Source organism: Mobula hypostoma, chromosome 11, assembly GCF_963921235.1.
Source record: "Mobula hypostoma chromosome 11, sMobHyp1.1, whole genome shotgun sequence".
NCBI classification, from domain to species: Eukaryota; Metazoa; Chordata; class Chondrichthyes; order Myliobatiformes; family Myliobatidae; genus Mobula; species Mobula hypostoma.
Window position 1 is genome coordinate 116,327,664 of NC_086107.1, and position 23,266 is coordinate 116,350,929.

At 59.8% G+C, this 23,266-nt stretch overlaps 1 protein-coding gene across 4 annotated transcripts; it reads right to left on the reverse strand.

Annotated features, from left to right (window-relative positions):
- Positions 1-228: 228 nt before the first annotated feature.
- On the reverse strand, positions 229-23,215 carry LOC134354178 (serine/threonine-protein kinase TAO2-like). 4 transcript variants are annotated; one of them, XM_063063050.1, is made up of 13 exons: positions 23,149-23,215; positions 20,276-20,476; positions 19,639-19,710; positions 19,193-19,294; positions 18,719-18,764; positions 18,067-18,163; positions 15,877-15,990; positions 14,978-15,069; positions 11,253-11,346; positions 10,711-10,792; positions 6,304-6,483; positions 5,884-6,057; positions 230-2,483 (listed from the first exon to the last, which is right to left on the reverse strand). In XM_063063050.1, exons 2-13 carry the CDS (start codon positions 20,393-20,395, stop codon positions 549-551), a joined length of 3,108 nt encoding a protein of 1,035 aa, XP_062919120.1. In that variant the 5' UTR covers positions 20,396-20,476; positions 23,149-23,215; the 3' UTR covers positions 230-548. The 4 variants fall into 4 exon arrangements, with proteins under 4 accessions (XP_062919122.1, XP_062919120.1, XP_062919121.1 ...); XM_063063051.1 differs by lacking the exon at positions 23,149-23,215 and adding an exon at positions 21,469-21,593; XM_063063049.1 differs by lacking the exon at positions 23,149-23,215 and adding an exon at positions 20,619-20,861.
- Positions 23,216-23,266: the final 51 nt, after the last annotated feature.

The window sequence follows — 23,266 nt, forward strand, 5'->3', positions numbered from 1 at the left end:
GTCATCACGAACGATTACAAAAATAAAGCCTTACCTGATCTTACCTGCTACTCACCTGTGCCTCACTGCCAAAGCCTGAGACTCCATTGGTGGCCTTGGCATCTTCTGTCCAGCTCCTCCTTCCCAGTTACCACCATCCTAGCACCCGACCCTCCTCCCTCCCAGTTACCTCTATTTCTCTCTCCACATCCTTATCCCTCCGTCACTCCCTCTCCCTCCCCATCCAAAAGGAACGAAAATCCCGACGGCAGTGACTTTAACAAAAAGTGAAATGTTTATTAAAAAAAAACTCAAATTACCAAAACGGTAAGGGGATAGGGGAGGGGAGAGGGGAGGGAGGAGTAAATGACCTCAAATGAAAAGTAACAAACAATAATAACTTACTGATGACCGGGGTGTAGTACAGAGTCTGATCCCCTCCCAAACCCATCGCTCTCTGTCCCCGTCCCTCCACAACGCCGAATGCCCCAGTCACTAGTGTTCTGTGAAGGTCTTTACGAGGAAGGTGGGAGAGAACAGAGGGTGTGGGGGTGGACAGAGACATCCCATCAGGGGATCCACACAGCCGGACGCCTCTGCCCACCCCTGGGTACAGTGCTCTTCCCCCTCCCCCTCCCCCTGCAGCCCCCACCCCCCACCCCCTTCCTGCCTCTCTCCCCCTGGGGCAGCAGCCGGGGGATGCGGCTGGGCCGGGGGCTGGGAGGGGTCTGCATTAGGCCGGCCCGGCGGGCCAAGGCAAGGAGGAGCAGGAGGAAGCGAGCGAGCAGCGATGGAGGAGAGGGGACTCGGGCGACCCCACCGACGCCCTCCCTGTGTCCCCGGCTCCGGCAGGGGAGGGGCAGCCGGCTGCCCCCTGGCACCCTCCCGGCCTTGGGGAAGAGGCTGAAGAGGCTGCTCTCACGCACCAGGCCACAGCGCTGGGCGGCGCGGAACACGGGGGCCGGCAGCCTCAGCAGCAGGCGCAGCCAGAGCCGTAGACCGTGCCGAGGCACAGGGGGCCGAGGCGGCGGAGGGAGTAGGGCGAGAGCGAGGAGGAGGGGGAGCAGAAGGAGTGAGGGGGAGGCGGAGCAAGCGGCCCACGTTAAGGTGCAGGCTGAGAGCAGCAGGCCTACAGGGAGCAGGAGGCGAGAGTTCAGCCGGAGGGAGCTGGGGACCAGCTGGTGGGAGAGGAGGAGTAGAGGGACGAGGAGGAGAAGAAGGGAGAGGGTGAGGGAGGAGGATGAGGTGGCCCAAGCCAGGGAAGAGGATGTGAGCAAGCCGAGGGGCAGGAGGGAATATTTCTGGGGCAGATGACCTGGGAAAAGCTGTAGGGCGAGGAGGAGGAGGCAGAAGAGAGCGAGGGCGAGTGAATAGGAGGAAGAGGCCCAGACCAAGGAACTGGCCGAGAGCAGCGTGAGGGTTAAGCCTCGGAGAAGGAGGCCATACTTCTGGGGAAAGAGGCCGGGGACAAGCTGGAGGGTGAGGAGGAGGAGGAGGAGGGCAAGTAAGATGAAGAGGAGTGGTGTGAGGGCGAGGGAGGAGGAGGCCCAGACCAGGCCGCACGATGTGAACAACAGCAGGAAAGCAGGAAGCCGTAGGCCGAAGCCAAGGAGGCCCAGGCTTCCCAGGACCCCGAGCAGGAGGCCAGGCCCCAGCCAGGAACCCAGGCTGAGTAGGAGGCGCAAGCAGCCCACAATGGCCAGGAGAGAGCCCAGGGCGGGTCGGTCCAGGGCCGGAGAGAGGAGGAGCAGCAGGGCAGCGAGGGAGGGCAGCAGGAGGAGGAGGGGTGGCCCAGCCCAGAGAAGGGCCAGCGGAGGGCCGAGGAGGAGGAGGGAGAGACGCTGGAGGGGCCGGGGGGGTGGGGAGGGGAGCAGAGAGGGGTCCTCAAGATCTGGGAGGACGAGGCCTTCCTCATATGGGTCGGAGGGAGGGGATGAGGAGGGAGGGGTTGTGGAGGGAGGGGAAGTGGAGGGGGATGGGGAGGATTGGAGCTCAAAGTAGGGCAGAGTGTCTGGAGAACCATCCCCCCTCCCTTGGACATTCTCTTCCGACCTTCCCGAGGGTGTCACCCCCAAATAGACCCTCTCCCTTCCCTCTTCCTCCTCTTCTGGGACACCCTCCTTCTCCCAAACAGCATCCCTTTCCTCTTGACCCTCAACCACCTCCCCTGGGTCACCCTCCTTCTCCCAGACATCCACCCCTCCCTCCAGTCCTTCCTCCAACCCACTCGGGACCCCCTCCCTGCTCTCCCCGCCCTTTGGCCCCTGGCTGGACATCACCAGCACCCTCTCCACCCCCTCAGGTGGGGCCCCCTGGCAGAGAGAAAGGTGTTGGTCGCTGGGCTGGGTTGGAATGAAGTCCTGATGCCTCGGCTCTGTTGAACGATCTGAGGGGAGCTGGACAGCGCTCCCCGTGCCTGTTCTCCACTCCTGCCCCACCACCTCGTCCTCCCGTAGCAGAGAACAGCTTTCCAGGGAGTCTGGCCGTTGGGAAGTGTTCGACTCCTGTGGTGGGAAGAGAGGAGAGGGAGGTAGGAGAGAGAGGAGGGGTGAGGTTAGAGGGGATGGGGAGTGAGTGACATGATAAGGGGAGAAGCTGACAGTGTGTTCACTCCAGGTACCAGTTTACCCCAATACTCCCAACCCGTCCCTCACCTCTTCGCCATCATGAAACTTAACAGCCACAAATACTCTTCATCCATTCTCTCACTGTTAATCGACAATCCCCTTCACTCCTTCCTGTCCGACCAACAATCCCCTCCCCTCCAAACCTCTCCCTCCCCTCTGTCCGACCAACAATCCCCTCCCCTCCGAACCTCTCCCTCCCCTCTGTCCGACCAACAATCCCCTCCCCTCCGAACCTCTCCCACCCCTCTGTCCGACCAACAATCCCCTCCCTCCCTTCTGTCCAACAGTCCTGTCCACTCCAAACCTCTCCCTCCCTTCTGGCCGACCAACAATCCCCTCCAAACCTCTCCCTCCCCTCTGTCCAACAATCCCCTCCCCTCGGAACATCTCCCTCCCCTCTGTCCGACCAACAATCCCCTCCCCTCCGAACCTCTCCCTCCCCTCTGTCCGACCAACAATCCCCTCCCCTCCGAACCTCTCCCACCCCTCTGTCCGACCAACAATCCCCTCCCTCCCTTCTGTCCAACAGTCCTGTCCACTCCAAACCTCTCCCTCCCTTCTGGCCGACCAACAATCCCCTCCAAACCTCTCCCTCCCCTCTGTCCAACAATCCCCTCCCCTCGGAACATCTCCCTCCCCTCTGTCCGACCAACAATCCCCTCCCCTCCAAACCTCTCCCTCCCCTCTGTCCAACAATCCCCTCCCCTCGGAACATCTCCCTCCCCTCTGTCCGACCAACAATCCCCTCCCCTCCAAACCTCTCCCTCCCCTCTGTCCAACAATCCCCTCCCCTCGGAACATCTCCCTCCCCTCTGTCCAACAATCCCCTCCCCTCGGAACATCTCCCTCCCCTCTGTCCGACCAACAATCCCCTCCCCTCGGAACATCTCCCTCCCCTCTGTCGGACCAACAATCCCCTCCCCTCCAAACCTCTCCTTCCCTTCTGGCCGACCAACAATCCCCTCCAAACCTCTCCCTCCCTTCTGTCCGACCAACAATCCCCTCCAAACCCCTCTCCCTCCCTTCTGTCCGACCAACAATCCTCTCCAAACCTCTCCCTCCCCTCTGTCCAACAATCCCCTCCCCTCGGAACATCTCCCTCCCCTCTGTCCAACAATCCCCTCCCCTCGGAACATCTCCCTCCCCTCTGTCCAACAATCCCCTCCCCTCGGAACATCTCCCTCCCCTCTGTCCGACCAACAATCCCCTCCCCTCGGAACATCTCCCTCCCCTCTGTCGGACCAACAATCCCCTCCCCTCCAAACCTCTCCTTCCCTTCTGGCCGACCAACAATCCCCTCCAAACCTCTCCCTCCCTTCTGTCCGACCAACAATCCCCTCCAAACCTCTCCCTCCCTTCTGTCCGACCAACAATCCTCTCCAAACCTCTCCCTCCCCTCTGTCCAACAATCCCCTCCCCTCGGAACATCTCCCTCCCCTCTGTCCGACCAACAATCCCCTCCCCTCCAAACCTCTCCCTCCCCTCTGTCCGACCAACAATCCCCTCCCCTCCAAACCTCTCCCTCCCCTCTGTCCGACCAACAATCCCCTCCCCTCCAAACCTCTCCCTCCCTTCTGTCCGACCAACAATCCCCTCCCCTCCAAACCTCTCCTTCCCCTCTGTCCAACAATTCCCTCCCCTCCGAACATCTCCCTCCCCTCTGTCCGACCAACAATCCCCTCCCCTCCAAACCTCTCCCTCCCTTCTGTCCGACCAACAATCCCCTCCAAACCTCTCCCTCCCCTCTGTCCGACCAACAATCCCCTCCCCTCCAAACCTCTCCTTCCACTCTGTCCAACAATTCCCTCCCCTCCGAACATCTCCCTCCCCTCTGTCCGACCAACAATCCCCTCCCGTCCAAACCTCTCCGTCCCTTCTGTCCGACCAACAACCCCCTCCAAACCTCTCCCTCCTTTCTGGCCGACCAACAATCCCCTCCAAACCTCTCCCTCCCCTCTGTCCGACCAACAATGCCCTCCCCTCCAAACCTCTCCCTCCCTTCTGTCCGACCAAAAATTCCCTCCCCTCCAAACCTCTCCCTCCCCTCTGTCCGACCAACAATCCCCTCCCCTCCGATCCTCTCCCTCCCCTCTGTCCGACCAACAATCCCCTCCCCTCCAAACCTCTCCCTCCCTTCTGTCCGACCAACAATCCCCTCCCCTCCAAACCTCTCCCTCCCCTCCAAACCTCTCCCTCCCTTCTGTCCGACCAACAATCCCCTCCAAACCTCTCCCTCCCCTCTGTCCGACCAACAATCCCCTCCCCTCCAAACCTCTCCCTCCCTTGTCCGAACAACAATCCCTTCCCCTCCGAACCTCTCCCTCCCCTGTCCGACCAACAATCCCCTCCCCTCCCAACCTCTCCCTCCCCTCTGTCCGACCAACAATCCCCTCCCCTCCGAACCTCTCCCACCTCTCTGTCCGACCAACAATCCCCTCCCTCCCTTCTGTCCAACAGTCCTGTCCCCTCCGAACCTCTCCCTCCCCTCTGTCCAACAATCCCCTCCCCTCCGAACCTCTCCCTTCCCTCTGTCCGACCAACAATCCCCTCCCCTCCAAACCTCTCCTTCCCTCCTGTCCGACCAACAATCCCCTCCGAACCTCTCCCTCCCTTCTGTCCGACCAACAATCCCCTCCCTTCCAAACTTCTCCCTCCCTTCTGTCCAACAGTCCTGTCCCCTCCAAACCTCTCCCTCCCTTCTGTCCGACCAACAATTCCCTCCCCTCCAAACCGCTCCCTCCCTTCTGTCCGACCAACAATCCACTCCCCTCCAAACCTCTCCCTCCCTTCTGTCTGACCAACAATCCCCTCCAAACCTCTCCCTCCCTTCTGTCCGACCAACAATCCCCTCCCCTCCGAACCTCTCGTTCTCCTCTGTCCGACCAACAATCCCCTCCAAACCTCTCCCTCCCCTCTGTCCGACCAACAATTCCCTCCCCTCCAAACCTCTCCCTCCCTACTGTCCGACCAACAATCCCCTCCCCTCCAAACCTCTCCCTCCCTTCTGTACGACCAACAATCCCCTCCAAACCTCTCCCTCCCCTCTGTCCGACCAATAATTCCCTCTCCTCCGAACCTCTCCCTTCTGTCCTTCCTAGGAACGGGGTGAGACAGTGAAGGGAGAGAGGGGAGAGAGAAGGGGGAGAGAGAATGCGGAGGTGGGAGAGAGAAATGGTGAGGGGGAAGACAGTGAATGGAGAGGGGGGGAGAGAGTGAAGGGGAGAGGAGAGAGGGGACGGAGACGCTGGAGGTGAAATGAGGAGTGAGGCTCACTTACCGTCTGGCACTGGGTGACGACACTGTCATTGTGCGCTGTGATCTCGTCTGCCTGCGGTCCCACATCTGAGCTTTGGTCCCAGCCTTGGGTCAGACTGCTGAGGCTGCTGTCAACATCGGGGCTGTCCTTCATGCTGGTCATCGTGTCTGACTGTCCCGCGCAGGGGTCCGGCTCCTGGGGGAGGAACACACGAGTAAGCAACATGCTGGGGAGGTGCAGAGAATACACACACATCCTCAGCCTCCCACCCTTCCGGCTTCTTCACCTCTCTCTCCTCTTCTTCTGCCTCACATATCCCCTTCCCTCATCCTTACAAAACCCCTGCCCCACGCACCAATCTTCCTCCCTCCCTCTCTACTTGCAACACCCTCCCTCCCAGCAGATGCTCCCTGCCCCATTACGGCCAGTTCCCAGCCCCACCTCGTCCTCCTCGTCTTCCTCCTCCTCCTCTTCCTCCTCGGGGGTGTCGGGCACGTCCTGGAACAGCAGCTTCTTCAGCCTCCGGTGTTCGGGAGTCTCCATCTCCCTCACTGCAGCCTTGGTTCTCTGCAGCAGCTCCTCGATCACAGACAGGGGCCGCTCCCTCTCTACGAAGATGTGCTGCGGGAGAGACACTGGGACGTGAGACTCACACGTAAACCCCCACCCTCACACCTTCACAACCCGCCTGTGGGAAGAGGTTCGAGGGGCAGACAGAGGCGAGAGCGAGAGGATGACAGAACGGAGGTGGAAGAGAAGGGGGGAAGGAGGAGAAGGAAAGGATGGTGGAGGGAGAAGGTGGAGACGGTTGAGAATGGGGTTGAGGGATTTGAAGACGAGGCGGAGGGGGGAGGGGGTAGGGTGAGGGGGGAGGGTGAGGACGAGGCGGAGGGGGCGAGGGCGAGGAGGGGGCGGGGGCGAGGCGGCGGGGGTGAGGACGGGGACGAGGCGGCGGGGGTGAGGACGGGGACGAGGCGGAGGGGGTGAGGACGGGGACGAGGCGGACGGGGTGAGGACGGGGACGAGGCGGAGGGGGTGAGGACGGGGACGAGGCGGAGGGGGTGAGGACGGGGACGAGGCGGAGGGGGTGAGGACGGGGACGAGGCGGAGGGGGTGAGGACGAGGCGGAGGGGGTGAGGACGAGGCGGAGGGGGTGAGGACGTGGCGGAGGGGGTGACGTGGCGGAGGGGGTGAGGACGTGGCGGAGGGGTGAGGACGAGGCGGAGGGGGTGAGGACGAGGCGGAGGGGGTGAGGACGAGGCGGAGGGGGTGAGGACGAGGCGGAGGGGGTGAGGACGAGGCGGAGGGGGGTGAGGACGAGGCGGAGGGGGTGAGGACGAGGCGGAGGGGGTGAGGACGAGGCGGAGGGGGTGAGGACGAGGACGAGGCGGAGGGGGTGAGGACGAGGACGAGGCGGAGGGGGTGAGGACGAGGACGAGGCGGAGGGGGTGAGGACGAGGACGAGGCGGAGGGGGTGAGGACGAGGACGAGGCGGAGGGGGTGAGGACGAGGACGAGGCGGAGGGGGTGAGGACGAGGACGAGGCGGAGGGGGTGAGGACGAGGACGAGGCGGAGGGGGTGAGGACGAGGACGAGGCGGAGGGGGTGAGGACGAGGACGAGGCGGAGGGGGTGAGGACGAGGACGAGGCGGAGGGGGTGAGGACGAGGACGAGGCGGAGGGGGTGAGGACGAGGACGAGGCGGAGGGGGTGAGGACGAGGACGAGGCGGAGGGGGTGAGGACGAGGACGAGGCGGAGGGGGTGAGGACGAGGACGAGGCGGAGGGGGTGAGGACGAGGACGAGGCGGAGGGGGTGAGGACGAGGACGAGGCGGAGGGGGTGAGGACGAGGACGAGGCGGAGGGGGTGAGGACGAGGACGAGGCGGAGGGGGTGAGGACGAGGACGAGGCGGAGGGGGTGAGGACGAGGACGAGGCGGAGGGGGTGAGGACGAGGACGAGGCGGAGGGGGTGAGGACGAGGACGAGGCGGAGGGGGTGAGGACGAGGACGAGGCGGAGGGGGTGAGGACGAGGACGAGGCGGAGGGGGTGAGGACGAGGACGAGGCGGAGGGGGTGAGGACGAGGACGAGGCGGAGGGGGTGAGGACGAGGACGAGGCGGAGGGGGTGAGGACGAGGACGAGGCGGAGGGGGTGAGGACGAGGACGAGGCGGAGGGGGTGAGGACGAGGACGAGGCGGAGGGGGTGAGGACGAGGACGAGGCGGAGGGGGTGAGGACGAGGACGAGGCGGAGGGGGTGAGGACGAGGACGAGGCGGAGGGGGTGAGGACGAGGACGAGGCGGAGGGGGTGAGGACGAGGACGAGGCGGAGGGGGTGAGGACGAGGACGAGGCGGAGGGGGTGAGGACGAGGACGAGGCGGAGGGGGTGAGGACGAGGACGAGGCGGAGGGGGTGAGGACGAGGACGAGGCGGAGGGGGTGAGGACGAGGACGAGGCGGAGGGGGTGAGGACGAGGACGAGGCGGAGGGGGTGAGGACGAGGACGAGGCGGAGGGGGTGAGGACGAGGACGAGGCGGAGGGGGTGAGGACGAGGACGAGGCGGAGGGGGTGAGGACGAGGACGAGGCGGAGGGGGTGAGGACGAGGACGAGGCGGAGGGGGTGAGGACGAGGACGAGGCGGAGGGGGTGAGGACGAGGACGAGGCGGAGGGGGTGAGGACGAGGACGAGGCGGAGGGGGTGAGGACGAGGACGAGGCGGAGGGGGTGAGGACGAGGACGAGGCGGAGGGGGTGAGGACGAGGACGAGGCGGAGGGGGTGAGGACGAGGACGAGGCGGAGGGGGTGAGGACGAGGACGAGGCGGAGGGGGTGAGGACGAGGACGAGGCGGAGGGGGTGAGGACGAGGACGAGGCGGAGGGGGTGAGGACGAGGACGAGGCGGAGGGGGTGAGGACGAGGACGAGGCGGAGGGGGTGAGGACGAGGACGAGGCGGAGGGGGTGAGGACGAGGACGAGGCGGAGGGGGTGAGGACGAGGACGAGGCGGAGGGGGTGAGGACGAGGACGAGGCGGAGGGGGTGAGGACGAGGACGAGGCGGAGGGGGTGAGGACGAGGACGAGGCGGAGGGGGTGAGGACGAGGACGAGGCGGAGGGGGTGAGGACGAGGACGAGGCGGAGGGGGTGAGGACGAGGACGAGGCGGAGGGGGTGAGGACGAGGACGAGGCGGAGGGGGTGAGGACGAGGACGAGGCGGAGGGGGTGAGGACGAGGACGAGGCGGAGGGGGTGAGGACGAGGACGAGGCGGAGGGGGTGAGGACGAGGACGAGGCGGAGGGGGTGAGGACGAGGACGAGGCGGAGGGGGTGAGGACGAGGACGAGGCGGAGGGGGTGAGGACGAGGACGAGGCGGAGGGGGTGAGGACGAGGACGAGGCGGAGGGGGTGAGGACGAGGACGAGGCGGAGGGGGTGAGGACGAGGACGAGGCGGAGGGGGTGAGGACGAGGACGAGGCGGAGGGGGTGAGGACGAGGACGAGGCGGAGGGGGTGAGGACGAGGACGAGGCGGAGGGGGTGAGGACGAGGACGAGGCGGAGGGGGTGAGGACGAGGACGAGGCGGAGGGGGTGAGGACGAGGACGAGGCGGAGGGGGTGAGGACGAGGACGAGGCGGAGGGGGTGAGGACGAGGACGAGGCGGAGGGGGTGAGGACGAGGACGAGGCGGAGGGGGTGAGGACGAGGACGAGGCGGAGGGGGTGAGGACGAGGACGAGGCGGAGGGGGTGAGGACGAGGACGAGGCGGAGGGGGTGAGGACGAGGACGAGGCGGAGGGGGTGAGGACGAGGACGAGGCGGAGGGGGTGAGGACGAGGCGGAGGGGGTGAGGACGAGGACGAGGCGGAGGGGGTGAGGCGGAGGGGGTGAGGGTGAGGCGGAGGGGGTGAGGGTGAGGCGGAGGGGGTGAGGACGAGGACGAGGCGGAGGGGGTGAGGCGGAGGGGGTGAGGGTGAGGCGGAGGGGGTGAGGACGTGGCGGAGGGGGTGAGGACGAGGCGGAGGGGGTGAGGACGAGGCGGAGGGGGTGAGGACGAGGGGGAGGGGACGAGGACGAGGCGGAGGGGGTGAGGACGAGGCGGAAGGGGTGAGGGTGAGGCGGAAGGGGTGAGGGTGAGGACGAGGTGGAGGGGGAGAGGGTGAGGACGAGTCGGAGGGGGTGAGGACGAGGCGGAGGGGGTGAGGACGAGGCGGAGGGAGTGAGGACGAGGCGGAGGGAGTGAGGACGAGGCGGAGGGAGTGAGGACGAGGCGGAGGGAGTGAGGGTGAGGCGGAGGGGTGAGGACGAGTCGGAGGGGGTGAGGACGAGTCGGAGGGGGTGAGGACGAGTCGGAGGGGGTGAGGGTGAGGACGAGGCGGAGGGGGTGAGGACGAGGCGGAGGGGGTGAGGACGAACGGAGGGGGTGAGGACGAGGCGGAGGGGGTGAGGACGAGGCGGAGGGGGTGAGGACGAGGCGGAGGGGGTGAGGACGAGGCGGAGGGGGTGAGGACGAGGCGGAGGGGGTGAGGACGAGGTGGAGGGAGTGAGGGTGAGGCGGAGGGGGTGAGGACGAGGCGGAGGGGCTGAGGACGAGGTGGAGGGGGTGAGGACGAAGCGGAGGGGGTGAGGACGAGGCAGAGGCGGAGGGGGTGAGGACGAGGCAGAGGCGGAGGGTTGAGGACGAGGCGGAGGGGGTGAGGTCGAGGCGGAGGGGGTGAGGACGAGGCGGAGGGGGTGAGGGTGAGGCGGAGGGGGTGAGGGTGAGGCGGAGGGGTTCAGATGGGAAGCAGCAGTGAGTGGTGGGGAATTGAGGAGCGAGGGGAGGGAGGTGGAGGGGCTCTGAGGAGTCGAGGCTCCCTACCTTGAGCAGCTGTTCTGAGCTGGGACGATCCTGAGGGAGCTTCTGCAAGCAGGAATCGACAAAACTCCGGAACGGGGCTGACCTGCAACCGGAGCGGAGTACGAACCCGTCAACGGGAAACCAGGTGCGGCCCACACAGACCAGGGCAGGGCGACATTTCAGGAGTGACTGGGGGGAGGGGGAGGGGGAGAGCGAGGGGGGAGGGGGATAGCGAGGGGGGCAGGGGAGAGTAGGAGAGGGCGGAGGAAGGGAGAGGGGAAGGATGGGGATGGGGAGGGGGAGACGGGGACGCAGAGCACAAGGCAGTGTGTAAGAGATGGGGGTGCAGCCAGGGAATGTGAAGGAGGAGTGGGTGTGGGAAGCTTTGAGGGAGGGTGTCCCCGATACCGGGATCGCAGGTCAGGAGCCCTGACTCTCAGTAATGTGCGGGGGGGGGGGTGAGGAAATGACTGGGGATGCTGAGAGTAGGGAGTGAGAAAGGGAGTAGTGATTCCGGATGGGGAATGCGGAGGGAGGATGAGGGTAGAGGGGTCGTTCCTCACCAGTGGTCAGACTGCAGAGCAGGAGCCTGGCTCTGCGCGATGTGGTACAGGGCGCTCATTGCGTTCATGTTAAACAGGGGGGGCTTCTTCTCCGCTGGAAAAGAACAGCGGAAAGTTAGTGTGGGATGGGACGGGGAGGACACAAAGAATGGAAATCTGCGAATTACGGAGAGCATTCTAACTGATTGCAACACCGTCTGGTATGGCTTGGGGGGTGATCAAAGTAACCTGCAGAGAGTTGCAAACTCAGCCAGCCCCATCACGGCATGACACGACCCAGTATCCAGAGCATCTTCAAGGAGCCATTCCTCAAAACGGTGGCACCCCCACCCACCCAGGACACGCCTCGTTCTCATTGCTACCATCAGGAGGCACTCAGATACTTCCCTCTGCTATCCGATTTCTGAATGGACACTAAACCCAGCAACACTACCTCACCGCTTTGTTTTCTTTTGTGTAGTACTTATTTAACTTTCCGGTAATACACATACTCCGTACCGCACCGTATTACAACACGTCGCACTCCGTACCCCCCGCGTTACAACGCGTTTCATGACATACGCCAGTGATATTAAACCTGACTCTGGAAATAGGAGAGGAGGGGAGGTGAGACCAGCTGGAGACAGGAGGCGAGGAGAAGAAGCAAAAGGAAGAGGGTGGAGGGGAGGGGAAGGGGTGGAGGAGGGGGCGAGGATGGGGGGAGGAGGAGGAGAGGGGAGGAGAGTGGGAGGGGAAGGGGTGAGGAAGAAAGGGGGAGGAGGAGAAGACAGAAGGGGAGAAGGGAGGATGAGAGGTAGAAGGGGGCATAAACAATGGCCACAATCCCCTGCTGTCCAGCTCTTCCTCATCAAGGTGTCAGTCGTCAGTCCCCCACCGTAACCGCAGTGCGGCGGTGGTTCCCAAGTAGACAATATTGCCACCCTCGGGGTGGTGGCAGATGCTACGTGGGCAGCGGTGGCAATTGCTTGGTAGCAAGGGATTATAGGGTTAATTTAAGAAAGGAATGACTTTGTAAGCTTTTGATCATCAGCGGTCAATGACCACGTGGCCCACCGTTCTCTCAGTTAGCTCAGAATGCCTTATCGTTGTTGAGAAGCAACGAGACAGTTCTGTATTTGGCATATGATGAGAAATCTGGACAGAGACATTGTGTTATCTCCAGACCCACTACTGCCACTTGCTAGTAAGATTCCTGGAGTCTAATCGTGCAGTGCAGCTCCTGTGAAGTAGGGTATGCCCAGAATCTGCCCTTTCAAATGATCTTCACCACACCTCTCCGGCCCGCGGCCCCATTTTATGTACCTTCAGGCAGAGCGAGTTTTTGCCTGAGCTATGATGCCATCGTAACTTCCCCCTTTATTGATCACGCTGTTTGAGGTTGGACTTAAACAACAGGGTCATTAGTCGGTAACGAAAATTGCAGAAGTGGAGCAAACGAGGAAGAACTGTAGACAATACAGAGGGAGGATCTGAAACGTGGATTTATACTAGCACCAAGCAACTGACAGCAGCCCAAGTTCTGTGTGTGGAAAAGTTCCTTCAAATGAGGCAACAAAACCATCCAGGCTCCTTGAACATTTGAAGAGAATACACTCTGATAAAGCAAACAAGAACTTGACTTGTGTCCTGCCACTTCGTGAAAACTTCCAGAAACAAAAACACTTCAAACCATGTTTGCCAGCACATCACAACAAAACAGCAATGGCTTGTGTGTTTCATACAACATTTCATTGCTCATTGCTAAATCTGGTAAACTCAACACAACTCAGAATCAAAATCAGGTTTAATATCACTGGGGCACGTCTCATAAAATTTATTAACTTACCACAGAACTACAATGCAATACATGATAATATAGTGAAAGAACAATTACAGTAAGTATATCTACATTAAACATAGTGCAAAAACTGAAATTTTAAAAATTGAGGCAGCATTTATGGGTTCAATGTTCATTTAGGAATCAGATGGCAGAGGAGAAGAAACTGTTCCTGAATCGCTGAGAGTGTGCCTTCAGGCTTCTGTACCCTCCCAATCACCACCTAAATGCCCCTTCTGATCACCACCCAGACACATCTCCCCCCCCCGTCTGTCTCAATGTCCCTCCCAACCACCAACCAGACACATCTCCCCCCACGTCTGTCTCAACGTCCCTCCCAACCACCACCCAGACACATCTCCCCCACGTCTGTCTCAACGTCCCTCCCAATCACCACCCAGACACAACTCCCCCACGTGTCTCAACGTCCCTCCCAATCACCAACCAGACACATCTCCCCCACGTCTGTCTCAACGTCCCTCCCAATCACCAACCAGACACATCTCCCCCACGTCTGTCTCAACGTCCCTCCCAATCACCAAGACACATCTCCCCCACGTCTGTCTCAACGTCCCTCCCAATCACCACCAAGACAACACACACCAACGTCTGTCTCAACGTCCCTCCCAATCACCACCCAGACACATCTCCCCCACGTCTGTCTCAACGTCCCTCCCAATCACCACCCAGACACAACTCCCCACGTCCGTCTCAACGTCCCTCCCAATCACCACCCAGACACATCTCCCCCACGTCTGTCTCAATGTCCCTCCCAATCACCACCCAGACAACACTCCCCCACGTCTGTCTCAACGTCCCTCCCAATCACCACCCAGACACATCTCCCCCATGTCAGTCTCAATGTCCCTCCCAACCACCGAGACAACACTCCTCCACGTCTGTCTCAACGTCCCCCCAATCACCACCCAGACACAACTCTCCCACGTGTCTCAACGTCCCTCCCAATCACCAAGACACATCTCCCCCACGTCTGTCTCAACGTCCCTCCCAATCACCACCAAGACAACACACACCAACGTCTGTCTCAACGTCCCTCCCAGTCACCACCCAGACACATCTCCCCCACGTCTGTCTCAACGTCCCTCCCAATCACCACCCAGACAACACACCCCAACGTCTGTCTCAACGTCCCTCCCAATCACCACCCAGACACAACTCCCCACGTCCGTCTCAACGTCCCTCCCAATCACCACCCAGACACATCTCCCCCACGTCTGTCTCAATGTCCCTCCCAATCACCACCCAGACACATCTCCCCCATGTCAGTCTCAATGTCCCTCCCAATCACCACCCAGACACATCTCCCCCACGTCTGTCTCAACGTCCCTCCCAATCACCACTGAGACAACACTCCCCCACGTCTGTCTCAACGTCCCCCCAATCACCACCCAGACACAACTCCCCGTGTCTCAACGTCCCTCCCAATCACCACCCAGACAACACTCCCCCACGTGTCTCAACGTCCCTCCCAATCACCACCCAGACAACACTGCCCCACGTCTGTCTCAACGTCCCTCCCAATCACTACCCAGACACATCTCCCCCACGTCTGTCTCAACGTCCCTCCCAACCACCACCCAGACACATCTCCCCCACGTCAGTCTCAATGTCCCTCCCAATCACCACCCAGACACATCTCCCCCACGTCTGTCTCAACGATCCTCCCAATCACCACCGAGACAACACTCCCCCACGTCTGTCTCAACGTCCCTCCCAATCACCACCGAGACACAACTCCCCCACGTCTGTCTCAACGTCCCTCCCAATCACCACCGAGACACAACTCCCCCACGTCAGTCTCAATGTCCCTCCCAATCACCACCGAGACAACACTCCCTCATGTCTGTTTAAGGCCCAGGGGCAGCAATAGCAGACAAACGTCACTTACCCAGTTCAATGCAGGTAATGCCCAGAGACCACACGTCCACCTTCCCATCATACTGACCTTCGTCCATGGCCAGGATCACCTCCGGGGCCATCCTACGGAAGAGACAGGGTCAGGGGTCACAGAGCAGAGACGCAGGTCAAGTAGACGGGAGTATGGTGGGCAGAGCAGAAGCTCACAGGAGGTCACAGTGTGATACGATCAGTTTGGCAGACAAAACTCCGATGGTGTTCAATGCAGACAAACGTGAGGTGTAGCACTTTGGGAGGTCAAATGTAAAGGGACAGGACATGGTTAATGGCAGGATCCTTTACAGTTTGGTCACCCCATTACAGGAAGGGTGTGGAGGCTTTGCAGAGGGTGCGGAAGAAATTTGTGCAGAAGGCATAAGCTGAAAGGAGAGGGTAGACAAACTTGGGTTGTTGTATCTGAAGCGGAAGAGGCTGAGGGGAGACCTGATAGATCTTACAGACGTTTCTCAGATCATCAGATACACAGAATTGGTTTATTAAGCCACACCTACTGAGATCCAGTGAAAAGCTTGTCTACGTACTGTTCATACAGATCGTTACACAGCGCTTTGAGGCAAAGCAAGGGAAAACAATAACAGAGACCAGAATAAACCCGCAGGCAGGCAGTAAGGTACAAGGTCATAAGATAAGGGTGGACAGCTGGCATCTTTAACCCCAGGGTGAAAATGTCTTATACTAAAGTGCATACATTTAAGGTGAGGGGGTGATGTTCAAAGGAGATGAGGGGGTCGGGGGAAGAGGGCAAGGTGTTTTTTGCGCAGAGGTGATTATTGCCAGGGATGGTGGTGGAGGCAGATATGACAGAGGCTGTCAGACGCGTGGAAATGGAGGGAGATGCACACTGTCGGCAGAAGGAATAATATTGCTTACCAGTATGGTGTTCCTACAAAGGAGTTGGCAGGAGCAACGATGGATGCCGATCCGAAATCGGCAAGCTTCACCTGTCCTGGTTCAGTCAGAAGAACATTCCCTGCCTTCACATCTCTGGAGCAAGAGAGAAAGCATCAGTCACTCAGCACGAAAGCAAATCATTCCAGGCTGGCTCAGACTCCCAGCTGCCTGTCTTCGGCCCATATCCCTCTAAACCTTTCCTATCCACATACCTGTCCGAGGCTCTTTTAAATGTAGCTGCCTCGATCACTTCTTCTGACAGCTCATTCCCTCAGGGCGAAAGAGTTGCCCTTGCATTGCTGTTAAATCTCTCCCCTCTCACCTTAACCCTGTGCCCCCCCCCACTATTGATTGCCCAACCCTGGGGAAAAAGACTGCACATTCACCTTATCTGTGCCCCTCGTGGTTTTACACCCCTCTGTAAGGTCACCCCTCAGTCTCCTGCACACCAGGGAATAAAGTGGTTCTGAAAATCATGATAACCATCTTCACTGTCGATTCCAGTGTCATGTGCAAACTTACTAACCACATCTCGTACATTCTCATCCAAACTGTGGATAGAGATGGTAACAGCAAAGGGCCCAGCACTGACTCCTTGGAATCACCACTAGTCACAGACCTCCAGTCCGAGAAACAACCTCCCACCCTCACCCTCTGCTCCCCACTGTCAAGCCAGTTGTTTGTCCAGTTACTGTCGAAGGTTGTCATAGATCACAGTGGGACATTGATAGGATGCAGAGTTGGGCAGACTGAGTTAGAGATGGAAAAGTGTGAAGTGATTCATTTTGCAAGGTCAAACAAAGGCAGAATACAGGGTTAATGGCAGGAACAGGGTTCACATCCATCGATTCTTCAAACGAATCACAAAATGTTGCCAGGATTGTTAGGAAAGTGTATGGTCTATTGACTAATAGTTGGGGGATTGAGTTCAAATGCCCCGAGGTAAAGTTACAGCTCGATAGAACTGGTCAACCCACACTTGGAGTCCTGTGTTCAGTTAGAGGACGGATGTGGAAGCTTTAGGGAAGGTGCAGAGGAGATTGATCTGTTATTCACAGTTTTAGAGATACACACTGTAACAGCCCCTTCCAGCCCAAAGACCCCAATCACACCCATGTAAATATCTACCAGAATGCTGTTTGCATTACAGAGCGATTATTAGGAAAGACTGAGAGAGCTTAGGCTTTCCTCTTCCGAGTGAAGGAAGATGAGAGGCAACTCGATGCAGGTGTATATAGAAATAGACATACAGTCCTTGTCCAAGATTCCCAAAAGGTTAACTTGCAGATTGAGTCCGTGGTGAGGAAGGCAAATGCAATGTTGGCATTTATTACGAAAGCACTACAATATAAAAGCAAGGATGTAATACCAAGGCTTTCTAAGACCTTATAAGTCAGCTCAGACTTGGTAAGGTACAGAAGGGATAGAGTGGTGGAGGAGGAGGCGGAGCAACAGATAGAGAGGGGAAGGGTGGGAGGACACAGGGAGAGGGAGGGGAGGATAGGTGTAGGGACAAAGGGAAGCAAGAGTAGTTCAAAGGATAGAGGGAGGAGAAGTATAGGATGGATTGAGGAGAAATTTCTTCAGCCAGAGGGTGAATCTGTGGAATGCATTGACACAGATGGCCAAGGAGGCCAAGTCATTTAAAGTGGAAATTGACAGGTTCATGATTAATTATTATGGAGAATGGGGTTGGGAGCGAAAATAAAACATCCATGATGGAATGGTGGAACAGGCTCGACGGACCAGATGGCCTAATTCTACTCCGTCGTCTTATGGTCTACTAAGGTGGTAAGAGGCTTAAACTGAGTGGACAGCCAGAGACTTTTGCCCAGAGTGGAAATGGCTCATTTGAGGGGCATAATTTTAAGGAGGGAGGGAGATATGGGGGAGATGCCAGAGGCAGGTCCTTTTACAAAGACTGACCAGTGTGGGAATGCGTTGCCAGGGGTGGTGGGAGAGGCAGATCCATTCGGGATACACAAGAGACTTTTAGATAGGCACATGGATGATGGAAAGACGGAGGGAAGGGTTAGAGTGATGGTGTAGGTTAAAAGGTCAGCACAATATCGTGTGTTGAAGGGTTTAGACGCCCATGTGATCTGACATTCCAGAACAGGGAACCTTACTGAAGTCTATATACCACATGTACCACCCTGCCCTAGTTACCTGTGGATAAGGTTGTGGGAGTGCAGATACGCCAGTCCGTAGAGAGCGCCGTGGATAATGGCGGCGATTTCCATCTCTTGCAGCGGCTTCCGGTGCACTGGGAAGCATGAGGCAAGGGTCAGGCCAGGATTGTTGGACCAACCTCCGGTGGCGAGGAGTCAGGACAGAGGGCCAAGGTAGGACAGCACACACATACCTCCCCACCTCGCATGCACCCTCTGACCCCTCACCGTCCCATCCCGCAGTCTGAACACAGTGCAATCTCCTCCCCCCTCACACATTTCTGCTCCCTGCCATCTGCCCCCACCCCCCCACGTTCCCTCTCGCCACCTCTGGCACCCCAAACACCTTTCTGCTGCTCCCCCCACACTCTCTCTGCACCTCTCACCTCCTCCCCTCCCTCCAAGTCATTGGGTATATTTAAAGTGGAGGTTGACATGTTCTTGATTCATCAGGGTGTCAAATGTTACGGGGCGAAGGCAGGAGAATGGGGAGATAAATCAGCCACGATGGAATAGCGCAGCAGACTCGATGGGCAGAAAGGTTCGATTATCTGAGATGTTTTTTGTTGCACCTCTGCACACGGGGACTGCCAATAAACTTTGTACAAGCCCCTGGGTGGGGTCAAAGTGAGGTGGGACCACACACTTACCCTCCAGCAGGTCCGACACTGATCCCAGACAGTACTCCATCACCAGCTGTAGGGAGAGGAGCAGGAGGAGGGGGGTAGTTAAGGCAGGAGGAGGTGCAGAGGTGGTGGAGCCGACGTGTAGGGTGAGGGAAGGTAGGGACACGCTGGGCGTTCGTGACGATGGGCTCAGGCTGGAGTTTAAAGGTGAGGGGTGGGAAAATGGGGGGAGGGGAGGGCAGGGGAGGGGGAGGGGGAGATGGGGGGAGGGGGAGATATGGGGAGATGGGGAGGGGGAGATGGGGAGGGGGAGATGGGGAGGGGGAGATGGGGAGGGGGAATGAGAGAAGGGGATGGAAGGAGGAGACACAGGGTGGGGGAGGTGGTGAGGAGGGGAATGGGGAGTTGAGACAGGGAGGGGAAATGGGAGGCAAGGGAAGGGATACTGACTGAGTACAGGATGAGGGGTGGGTACGAGGAGGGGGTTGTATCACCCACCCAGGCCGTGTGCTCCCGGAGGTAGCAGCCCCGGAAGGCGATGGTGTTGGGATGCTGGAGCAGTCGCAGGAACTTCACCTCCTTCACGATGTCCTGCCACCTCTGCACAGGGGAGAGAGAATGCAGGGTGAGGGCAGGCCGGGAAAGCACACACACCCACCACACCAACCTGAACCCAGTGACAGTCCTGGGACCCAAATGGCCACACAATGTGGGCAAACCAGACCACTCCATCCCACCCTGGCACCCTCCCCTACCCCCAACCCTCCGCCTTCCTATTCCCCCCTCCTTCCCTGCATTCCCTCACCTCGCCCAATCCCTCCCTCTCTCTCCACCCCGGCACCCTCCCCTACCCCCAACCCTCTGCCTTCCTATTCCCCCCCCCCGCATCCCCTCACCTCGCTCAATCCCTCCCTCTCCCCCCACACCGGCACCCTGATCCATACCTCACTGGACTGCTTCCCACCGTACGACATCTTCTTGATGGCAACAACTTCCCCATTCCTCACGTCCCGCGCCTGTGGAATGGGACAGAGGGGGTCAGTGCAATGGGAGGGGGCACTGTGTGCTGAGCAAGGTGCCGGATACACCCAGGAAGGGGGGCGGGGGGAGTGCGGAGTTGTTGGTGCACTGGGAGCCCTTAACATGATCGATGTACCAGGCAAAATGTCGTTTCTACTCAGAGGTGGGGGCAAGAGTCTGTGTTGGGGATTGGGGTGAAGGGGTCTGTAACCCCAGGGGTGGGGGAAGGGGTCATCGGGTTTGTAAGGGGGGGGAAGGGATATGTAACCGGGGTTGCAGGGGGATGGGGTCTGTGACCAGGGTAGGGGGGGCAGTGGGGGAGGAGGTCTCCGACCAGGGAGGTGGAAGGTCTGTATAACTATGGTGCGGGGGGGGGGTCCATCAGGTTTGTAAGTGGGGAGGGATGTGTAACTGGGGGTGATGATGTCTGTGACCAGGGTGGGGGGGAGGAGGTCTGTGACTAGGGGTGGGGGGGTCTGTAACCAGGGTGGGGGTGGGGGGGAGGTCTGTGATTGGGGGAGGAGGGGTCTGTAACCAGGGTGGGGGTCTGTAACCACTCACGAAGTAGACAGCTCCGAAGCTGCCGTGGCCAATCTCACGTAAGTCAGCGAAGAATTCCTCAGGGTCACCGCGGTCGAAGAGACGTCCCGACGTCCCTGTCCTCCTCCCGCCAGGCAGCATGGCTTTGTCCAGGGGTCAGGGGTCGTCCTGCTCCACCCCCGCCCCCCCTCGGACCCGGCGAAGGAGCAGGGGATGCGGCAGCTGTTGGGGGGGGGGGAAGAGAGAAAGGAAAGCGTCAGTGTGGGCTGTGTCAGCAAGCAGGGTGGGGAGGGAAGTGGTGAACTGGGGCAAAGGGATTCAAATAGGGATGGGGGAGGGGGGGCGGTCAGAGAACAATATTTACCAAGCACGTTTCATGATGTAGTCCAAAGTGCTTCACAACGCGATAAAGTGCAAACGTCAGGGTCAAGACAAAAAGATGTCAGTTAGAAGCAAAGCTAAACAAATAGGTTTAGAGTTGTCGTTTACACGTGACAATTAAGTCTGCATCCCTTATAGTTTTAGGAAAGGAATTCCACAATTTTGGAGTGCAGTTCAGGGAAACTGACCTGCCAATTATCTTGTAAGGAAACAAGAGAAAATCTGCAAATGCCAGAAATCCGAGCAACACACACAAAAAGCTGGAGGAACTCAGCAGGCCCAAAACATCAACTGTACTTTTTTTACATAGATGCTGCCTCGTCTGCTGAGTTCCTCCAGCTTTTTGCATATGTATCTTTTACGAGAGATTGTTTAAAATTTAAGAGACCGATGGAAGAAAACCTGAGAGTTTGAGCAGGATTACAAAAAAGTGATTCAATGATGTTCTCTGGTCCCAGACCATTAAAAGCTTTAAAAACAGGTAAGAGAAATTTAAAATCAATTTCTAAAGGATACAGGAAGCCAATGCAGAGTAGCTACGACAGAGCGACATGCTCCCTCATCCTGGTTTTAATTAAAAGTGTAGCATTGGTGTCCTGAACAAATTATGTTTATCAGTAGATCGTTTTGGAAGGCCAGTGAATTGCAGTCATCTGATCCATTCGACATAAAGGCGTGAATTAGTTTTTCAGCATCATTACGTGACAGAAATGGACGTACTGCAGCTTTCCAACATCTGCTATATATTGAAATGTTGCTGTGGTCACTTCTTTTTTTTAAATGAGGGTTTTAAAATTCAAATCTGAGGCAAGAAAACAACCCAGGATAGTTACCTGTGACCCAACTTCCCTTGTTTATCAAGAAGTTTATCTCATTTGACTTTGGGGCCAGCCAGAAGTACTTCATTTTTATTCACATTTCATTTTAGTAATTATTACAGCCGCAGCAGACTCAGAGAGTTGTCATTCTCAGTCTCGGCCGAGATGTGTGTCATCTGCAGAGCTACCAGATGAAGGGCAGCGTGCAAAAGGAGAAGGGGCGATTGAGGGGAACGCCGCGGTCAGCGGTGTGGGGGGAGACGTGGGAGTGGAGCCGCGCTGGGGGAGGACAGTCTCCCCGCCGCTGCTCTCTGAGACCCGGGGGAACGCCGCGGTCAGCGGTGTGGGGGGAGACGTGGGAGTGGAGCCGCGCTGGGGGAGGACAGTCTCCCCGCCGCTGCTCTCTGAGACCCGGGGGAACGCCGCGGTCAGCGGTGTGGGGGGAGACGTGGGAGTGGAGCCGCGCTGGGGGAGGACAGTCTCCCCGCCGCTGCTCTCTGAGACCCGGGGGAACGCCGCGGTCAGCGGTGTGGGGGGAGACGTGGGAGTGGAGCCGCGCTGGGGGAGGACAGTCTCCCCGCCGCTGCTCTCTGAGACCCGGGGGAACGCCGCGGTCAGCGGTGTGGGGGGAGACGTGGGAGTGGAGCCGCGCTGGGGGAGGACAGTCTCCCCGCCGCTGCTCTCTGAGACCCGGGGGAACGCCGCGGTCAGCGGTGTGGGGGGAGACGTGGGAGTGGAGCCGCGCTGGGGGAGGACAGTCTCCCCGCCGCTGCTCTCTGAGACCCGGGGGAACGCCGCGGTCAGCGGTGTGGGGGGAGACGTGGGAGTGGAGCCGCGCTGGGGGAGGACAGTCTCCCCGCCGCTGCTCTCTGAGACCCGGGGGAACGCCGCGGTCAGCGGTGTGGGGGGAGACGTGGGAGTGGAGCCGCGCTGGGGGAGGACAGTCTCCCCGCCGCTGCTCTCTGAGACCCGGGGGAACGCCGCGGTCAGCGGTGTGGGGGGAGACGTGGGAGTGGAGCCGCGCTGGGGGAGGACAGTCTCCCCGCCGCTGCTCTCTGAGACCCGGGGGAACGCCGCGGTCAGCGGTGTGGGGGGAGACGTGGGAGTGGAGCCGCGCTGGGGGAGGACAGTCTCCCCGCCGCTGCTCTCTGAGACCCGGGGGAACGCCGCGGTCAGCGGTGTGGGGGGAGACGTGGGAGTGGAGCCGCGCTGGGGGAGGACAGTCTCCCCGCCGCTGCTCTCTGAGACCCGGGGGAACGCCGCGGTCAGCGGTGTGGGGGGAGACGTGGGAGTGGAGCCGCGCTGGGGGAGGACAGTCTCCCCGCCGCTGCTCTCTGAGACCCGGGGGAACGCCGCGGTCAGCGGTGTGGGGGGAGACGTGGGAGTGGAGCCGCGCTGGGGGAGGACAGTCTCCCCGCCGCTGCTCTCTGAGACCCGGGGGAACGCCGCGGTCAGCGGTGTGGGGGGAGACGTGGGAGTGGAGCCGCGCTGGGGGAGGACAGTCTCCCCGCTGAAAGCCGCCCGGATCTTTCCCAGGAAGGGGAGATGTGATCACAGGCCGGTGGGGAGGGGCAGGTTCCCAACATTTCTCACCGACTGCCACCCCGAGCCCCGCTCCCTCCCCTCACACTACCGGCCGAACCCTCCCCTCCGCCCTCAACTCAACTCCCCTCCCCTCCGTCCCCTCGACCTCACCCTCCTCCGCCGCCAGTCCCTCCAAGCCGCTCCACTTCCGGTTTATCTACCCCACTTCCTGCGTTCCGTCCATTTACCGTTCCCCCCCCCAGACGCACTTCCCGTGTCCGTCCGACCT

Coding starts and splice junctions, on each gene's coding strand:
- LOC134354178 (XM_063063050.1), bottom strand. CDS start 20,395: ATGCTGCCTGGCGGGAGGAGGACAGGGACGTCGGGACGTCTCTTCGAC. Junction 6,058..6,303: donor AGGAAGACGAGGAGGACGAG/GTGGGGCTGGGA, acceptor TTCCTCCCCCAG/GAGCCGGACCCCTGCGCGGG. Junction 2,484..5,883: donor TCGTCACCCAGTGCCAGACG/GTAAGTGAGCCT, acceptor TTCCCACCACAG/GAGTCGAACACTTCCCAACG.